General features: G+C 38.2%; 1 protein-coding gene across 1 annotated transcript in view; it reads right to left on the minus strand.

Moving 5' to 3' along the window:
- Positions 1–7,384, minus strand: part of LOC145764468 (sphingomyelin phosphodiesterase-like) — a 29,047-nt gene extending 21,663 nt beyond the window's left edge. The window contains exons 1-3 of the mRNA XM_082576082.1: positions 7,197–7,384; positions 582–792; positions 74–166 (exon numbers count right to left, since the gene is read on the minus strand). Coding sequence (XP_082432208.1) covers positions 74–166; positions 582–792; positions 7,197–7,384 — 492 coding nt within the window. The remainder of the gene's footprint in view (positions 1–73; positions 167–581; positions 793–7,196) is intronic.
- Between the last annotated feature and the right edge of the window lie 914 nt (positions 7,385–8,298).

An 8,298-nucleotide genomic window follows, 5' to 3' on the forward strand; every position in this document is an offset into this window, starting at 1 on the left:
GGACCCAACAAAAACTTATTGTAGTTGTCAAAGCCAGCAAGCAAGTGAACGTTTGGTGTAGAAAAGTAATCACCTCTTGCGGCCTTAGATTGTAGAGGAGGTAGAAAACCATATCTTTAAACTCTTCAACAGCCATCACGCACACTCGGTTATCTTCTATCTTCAACTGCAAAGTTCATTTATTTTAGTGTTAGTCATTTAAGAAAGAAAATGAAGTATCTTCTGACAGGAGTCAAACCCACAGCAATGCTTGATATGCTTGATATGAACAGGAGTCAAACCCACATTAATGCTAGCTGATCGAAATCGATTTTTAGCTATTTATGATTGAACTGACTCGTGTGAAAATAAATTTCTTTGCATCATTTAAGAGAGGATATAAAACTTCGATTGCTAAAATATACACAAGCATTCGACTCGCTCTAATTGTCATAATCAATGGATGCAATTATAGTGTTGCTGATTGCTCTATTTCAGGTTGTCCTTTGCTTGTTGTAGTTGAAACATATTAAATAAATTCAAAATGATCTGCGACCACTGCACTTTTTACGTTAAATTATTTGACAATAACAGAAACTCACCGCATGACAAACAACAACAGCAGCGTCCGCTATAAGTGATTCTCCAGCATTTGTGTTAAAAATCTTTTGAACAAGTTGCATTCCAACAGAGCAGGCTTTGCACAACGTGGGTTTGTCGTCTGCCACAATGTGATCTAGCACCTTGATTTGCTTTTCTCGTAATATGTCACCCTGGAGCAGTATCTTTCGCACCAACAAAAGTGCAACTTTCCTGCGAAGCACAACTCAAAATGTAGAAATGGCAAAAATTGACCTTGATTTTAGATTAGTGAATAATAAAGAGGGTGGTTAATTTTAACTTTAACTTTAGCTCTGATTTTAGGATACAACAGTATATTCAAATACTTCTTGTATAATTCTTTTGAAATTTTTATCCAAACCCCTTTTCCTAGACTGAAATTTGCTTTTTGCTTAAAATTGCCTCATATTGTATTCATGTCACTTAAAGTTCAAATATTATTTTCTACTGTACTAACACACGATAGAAATGTCGCAAGACATTGGCAAAGAGTTTTTGTCTGGTCTTGGCTTTATTGTAAAACACGGAAAGTTGGTCATTTTGATTTGTGCGCATGACTACGCGCATGTACAAAAACGTACCGCAAATACAGACACTCGGTGTTGCAGAAATATAGAATAGGCTACCATATTAATTTGAACTAAGAGTTTTGTCCAGCTTTTGCCACACAAGTATGGCTTCGTCAGTAGGTGTCCCTCTTACAAAGGTACTGTAGAACTTTAATCCTTTCTCGCGATAAGATAGATAGTCTATGAAGCCTAATTACTAAAAAAGCCACACTTGTTGTCTGGCGGCCTGTACCAGCGCAAAATTTAATTTAAAAAACGGCTTAAGTTTTCAATAAGACGCGCTGGTGTATGCATAGAAATAAAGTTGCATTGTAACGTTGAAAGAACCTTCAAAAAGTCGTGTTTTGGACAAGTCTTGTTCTTCAACTCAGGTATTCAATTATTCTCGTGCGAATAGACCTATAGCCTACAATATGTAAATACCTACTCCAGGTAAAAATTCCTAACAATAACATGTTTATAATAGACCTAGTTTATGTGACCTTTTCTTCCAGGATACAAATAGTGTACTTTTGGGTTAGTGGGTTCCACTGTAAATAATAATTTTCTATGGAAATATTTACGTGGAAGATTTTTTAGAAAACTACTGTAGGCTACGCGTGTACAGCTATATCATGTATTTTACAGTGTATGTTGCATGTTGTAGCATATCATAAAATTACTTTTTAGACACTGTGAAACTTTTGATGACAAGGTCCGTTGTAGGTCATGTCCAGGATTATGGCTAATGCATGTAAAATAGTGATGGTTGCAACTGTTAATAGTTTGTGGCAGAATTAGTAGTGCGATACTGGCGAGCCCATGGTTAGCGAATTGCAATTGCTCGCTGTACTAGTGAGTGCTCACTGCTCAGCCTTGTGCTGATAGCCAGGAAGAACGCCCCCTTCTGCACAATTTTGCTTGAAAACTTATTAATGGCAATCGCCTTCTTGTAATAATTGTCCATCTTTGGATATTTGGTCGAGCTAGTCAGTATTCACAGCTGACTGGGCTGTGGATATAGAGTCAAGCTGACTGATCCACATACGTACAGTGTACACATGTTAACTAAATTTTATAGATTCAAAGCTCTCTATATAAGACTTGTGGGTCAAAACCTATTGAGAAATACGATAGTTTTTAACCCTTGAAACAGCGGATATTTTTTCTTCAAGAACTACCAAAGGGGTCAATTGACCCCAGCAATTAACTTTGCCTGAAAACAATTTTCTGGGCACTTTGCTGATGAAATAATTCTAATTTAATTGTATCTGAAATCAGTTGAGAACAAAGGAATTCAATTATGTGATCAAACGATATTTAATTAACACTTTAGTCAGAACTACTGTGTAGTATATGATGGAAAGGCAGTTATTGAAAGGTGGTTTGAAAGATTGACAGAAGGTTCGATAGCCGCAGTTTTGGCTATACTGTAGGAAAGGTCGTGTACAGAAAAATATTTACTGAACAATAGATGATTGCAATTGCTTGCTGAAAGTCCTACCGGGAGCTCATTATCAGATGGAAATATTTTCACTGTGTAAATAATACCACTGAGCAAGTGTTAGCAGTCTTTATTGCATAATAATTTAGACGGAAATGCTGCGCGATATCTTATTGAAAGCAGTTGTTGAAAGAATGTTTGAAAGCCATCGTTTTGGCTATAGCCTAAATCAGAAAGCTTTTATAGTCATTCATCGATCGCTGGTGGAGTAGATTGATTCTTATATGAGACGGGAAGAATAACGTAGGTTGGCACAAAGTAGTAAACCTGCGTTGACCGGATCAAAAACTATTATGTAACATACTAGCAGTTTTCAATCAGTTGAGGGTAGCATTAACCTAGTCTAATTTGAACATCAATTGATTTTCTTTTAGCTTTTAGAGACTGTTATAGCACAACCTAGGCCAGCCTGTCGAATATATTTCCGGATGACACATGGCCACCTGGATCTTTAGGTGGCCATGGCTGACATAACGTATAATGCTGGTGAAGTTGTGGCATTGCTTGCAGCATATGTTGATTCTGACGAAGAAGATTTTGATGAATGCAAACCTATTATAATAGAACAGGAAAACATCTCTCAAGATGATGAGGATGAGTGTGCTGAAGATGAATTTCTGAAAAACGAAAATATTCATCAACTGAACGATAACTGCGAAAGCATATTGAGCAGGGACGGAACTGTTTAGGAAAGTCGACAGCCGAATTCCGATGGAAGAACAAGCAGGAATAACATCATTCGAACCAAACCAGGAACAAAGCAATTTATTCTTGCTCGAGTTGATACGGCATTGGATAGTTTCAAAGAGCTGTGGGTCACCAAAACTTCGAATGCATTTTACGGTACACAATGGCTGAAGCTCTTAGGCAAAGAAATAATATCATTTCTATCTATTAAGCAAGAATTAGATGCATTTTTTGGACTTTGTCTTCTTCATGGAGCATTCAAAGGAAGAAACGAGCCACTGCCAAGCTTTTGGGAATCAGAATATGGACGACCCATCCTTCGTGAAACAATGTCAAGAAATAAGTTTCCATCTATTCTTAGCAGTCAAACTTCGATACTATACCACCCTCGCTAGTATACCACTTTTGATTGTCACCAACTAAATTCAATAGAAAATGTATTTACTATGCCACCCTTTACCCTCGCTAGTATGCCACATGAGAGTACAGTTATTACTGTATTGACGAAACAACAAACGCTACGTACGAAACGATTAAACGGTTGTAAAACGCCAAAGTATACGTACGTGCACGTAATGTTTCTTTCAAGTTATCTACTGTAGCTCAGCCCAAAACTCTGAGGAATCGCAGCTGGCGCATGTTCTTTCGGCGGATTTCGTGCAACTCGTCGTCTAGCCGATCACATGCTTGCATCACACTGGGCTTCCCGCTTCTCTGCTGCATAAACTTCTGGACAGTATTCCATGCCCGCTGGGCTTCCTCGAACGAAACGATTTCCTCCTCAACAGGTATCTCATTATCTTCGCTTTCAATCAGCTCCTCGCTGCGCAACATCTCCTTCGCAATCTCATCCAGTGTGAAAGACCCACCAGTCTTGAGGCGCTCATCAGCTTCAAGAAAGTCAGACAGCTCGATCTCCTCGTTCTCGTGCATCTTTTCCTCGGCAGGCAGCGCTTCCCAGATTTCGAGCAGACATCGTCTGGCTCAGATTGGATTTCCTCGTACAATTATCGTCGTACAACACAACGTGGCATTACATTGTCACGTCACAAGGCTGTTTTTACAAACTCTCGTTACTATGCCACTCTCGCTACTATGCCACTCTCGCTACTATGCCACTTTCTCTCGGTCCCATAGGGTGGCATAGTATCGAAGTTTGACTGTATATTCGATTTGACGATATAAATTTCAAACTGATTTGCCGAAGAACAGACAAGTTTGCTGGAATTCGAGAACTTCTGGAACACAGTAGATAATTGCCAAAACTCGTATGTTTCTCATACTGAAATAACAGAAGATAAGCAACTCTTTCCATGTCGATCAAAGTTCGTATGTATTTAAGATAAACGATTTATTATCGTCATGCGCGTTAGTCTGTTCAATTTGATTTTTTTACGACAACAACATTAAATACCCATAGACACTCTTTATACAAGTGACTTATTTTATATAAAAACATATTTTCTAATGCTGCTTTTGATATTTAGATGTCCGTTTATTTAATATATGCCCCCAAAACCAGCAAAATTTGGCATAAAATTTTGGATGTTTTGTGATGCCACAACGTACTGCAGTAGCCTACGTTTTATGAGCTTTCCCTTACGTCGACAAAGAAGAAGATTGAGTCTAGGCTTGCTGAATTTGTAACGTTGTCGTTATTGGAGCCTTACGGAAATGCAGGTCTGCATGTGACTTATGACATTTTTTGCATCTTTGTCTCTTGCAAAAAAACTTTTGCAACAAAATACAACATTGGTGGATATCATCAGAGGTCATCGAAGAGAAATTCCAAACGAAATCTGCTTTGAAAAAGATGCTGCTCTTTGTTCATCTAAGTTTATCTTTACATTGCCACCCGAGAGCATCATGATGCTCAGCTACAAAGCAAAGAAAAACGAGGTAGTGTTCTTGCTTTCCTCTTTACATAAAACAGTAGAAGTTCATGAGGGGGAGAAGAGAAAGCCAGAAGCACTTTTTGACTACAGTACAACAACAAAGGCGGAGTTGACACTGCAGATGAAATGCTTCGGTCTTATTCTGCCACATCTTTATCTACAGTAGAAGATGGCCTTCGGCAGCATACTGTATTTCAATCTGCTGGATATTGTGTCACTGAGTAGTGAGTAGCCTACGTACGTTATATGTAAGGATATTTCCTTGTCTGGCCAAAACCGATGTCAATCAAGCTGGGAGAAGAGCTCTGCGCATCCAAACGGAGTGGCCAACATGAAATCCCCCATTTGCTTCGATTGAAACGTGTTCGCGATGGAGGTGATGGAGAATTACCACCGAATAAAATAACCAAGTGCAGGTTTAGCAATTGTAATAAAACTCGCACAAAGTGTGGAAATTGCTCTCGCTATGTTTGTGGTATATGCTCAACACCGATGTGTAAAGAGTGCATCAATTTGGAATAGAAGTTTGTTTTTGGGAGCTTTTATGCAAGGAAGTAGCCGTGGGAGTCAATTGACCCCTTTGGTCGTTGAAGTAAAGCTGGATAAAAACGCACAAATTCTTCATCTAATTTTTTTGCTACGCAATTAGAGTGGGTAATAATCTAAACACAAAGAAGTCAAAAAATATCATCCTGCTATATTATGTATGCTTTGTATATTTAAAAAAAAAGCAAAGGGTCAATTGACCCCTTTGGGAGTTCTAGGGTTAAGAAAAAAGAGTTCATTCATTCTTGCCTGGAGTGCAGTGCCATGCACTGTATCTGTAAAGAGCTTTGAAAAGTTTGCTTTCCTATTGTTTGATGTCCTTTTGATAGAGCATTAACCACCTTGCGTGGACAGCCATCCATTGCAGCAACTTCACACTCAATATTGCTGCTTGGAAGCTTCTTGTGCAGCAGTTCTCAGCCTAAAGTTTTCAATTGGTTGTTGCAGCAAAAACATACAAAAATAAGTATAACTTTGGCTTTACGACTTACAAAAATAAGTAAATTAAGGCGAGCAAACTGAAACCAGCAGATGAAATAGACAACTAGATGGAAAGGAGTTGAGCGGAGAATCTCCGAATGAGGGTTTGTTGTAGCTTGAATAGAAAATGCAAAGCAAACTTGCTCAAATAGAAGCCAAAGACATTTGATCAGTAGCCTACAATCAGTCATAATAAAAATAAGCTAAATGAGATTTTATAATTTGAAAAGTAATTTTTCGAGATAGGATTTGGTCAAATCAGGACGATTTCAATATAACCAGTTTTATACAAACTATTTGTAGCCTACGTATTTAATGTTTTTGCGCGTGGTCATGCGCAGAAATCGTAATTATAAATTCATCGTGTTTTACTGCAAAATCGACCAAAAAACCGTTTGTGGCTGTTTTGCAACAAGGTTGGCGAGTGTTAGCAAACAATCATATATGTTATTTGAACTGGAAATGATGTTAGCAACAATAAAAAGTAAAGATGAGTCCCATACTTGATGCAAGCTTCAGGGGATGAAAAGATAAAGTTCTCATTGTACCAAGCCACCGGCACTAATAAGAGTAGGGTGGCTAGTTCCTTTCGCTCAGTCGCCTTTCCTTCAGAAACTCCTCCTACCCAATTTATGACACCCTGGATAGAGTTGAGCGGTGCTTTCAACAACCAGTTTAAACCCGGAGTCAAACCAGGATTGCATGATTAAAGATTGAGCGCCTTATGCGCTGCGCCATACTACCGTCAAGTACCCAGTAGGAAAGCAATTTTGGAGACTTGATATTGGTCCTCACAAAAAGTTATTTTCAAAGTGAGGGGATAGATAAAAATTAAAAAAAAAATTATCAGAAGTCTTGCATGTATCCTTAAAACTAGAGCTAAAGTTGGATGTAAAAAAATTGCCAAATACCTCCCATGAATAAATCCTCTCATACCTTTTTAATGCCAAATCATCGGGAACGCCGGAGTCTTCCTTTTGATACGTCACAACTGGATTTTGCCACTTCAGTTTACTCTCAAACGCGATGTCGTCGGTTGGAACCGCATTGCCCCTGAGAGTTATTGGACTGGAGTGAACGCGAGCTAGAGCGGCAAGAAGACCGAGAAGAAAGAGTCTCTTCATTGTAAGTCGCTTAAGTCTACAAACAATCTATGAAATTGAATAGAACATACTGGCATGACAAATATATTTAAAGTTTTTATCGTTTTCCTCAGTGATTGAGGTTCATGGAAGTTTCTTTGGCTGTTTCCACCAATCATGTTAAGATTATTATGCTACAAAGTGAACTAACTTTAAAACATAATTGAACATTGAGGTGAGGCGCTTGTGGAAGGCGTTTGGTCACCCGCCCATCGCCACCCCATAAGAAAAGAACGTGTAATTTTTCTGGGTTATATAAACTTATCTTCCTCATTTCAAATCCCTTTTCATTGAACTAACCGGTAGGAATAGTTTCAGAAGCGGATTTAACGAAAACAAATTTTTTCATGCCTACCAAAATCTTCGAAAATATTACAATACTCCAAAGTGAAAACATTGCACGCTCAATTATTTTAAGCTAATAATTTAGTCTATAGCAGTGGTTACAAACGTATATGAGGTTATGTCTTGCAAAGCATAAAGAAATAGGCTATGGGAGGATTGTGATGTCGATAGCTCAACCCTTCAGCACTTGTTCTGTACATTAGGCTACTAACTCTATTTTTTCCTTACATAATCGACCAGTGATATCTGTACTTGGCTGGAGTTGCCATCATCGTTCAACTTAGGAGGTTTTCAATCTAACTATTTTTCATACTAACCGGCTTTTTGGTGCTGATTTTACCCAGTCAGCTTTTGTTTGTGCACTTTCCATTCATCATCTGATCGGTTTTTTTTTTCATTAAATGTACATTGTTGAACCATAGGCATACGAAGCCGAGTAACGTAATCAAGTTTAACATCTTCAAGTTTATTACATATAGAAACACAAAACTACGCAACAAATTAAGTATCGAAAGTTTTCGACATCACAAGATGTCCTCTTCAAGAATAAT

The sequence above is a fragment of the Aplidium turbinatum genome, chromosome 2 (assembly GCF_918807975.1).
Source record: "Aplidium turbinatum chromosome 2, kaAplTurb1.1, whole genome shotgun sequence".
In the NCBI taxonomy this organism is placed as follows: domain Eukaryota; kingdom Metazoa; phylum Chordata; class Ascidiacea; order Aplousobranchia; family Polyclinidae; genus Aplidium; species Aplidium turbinatum.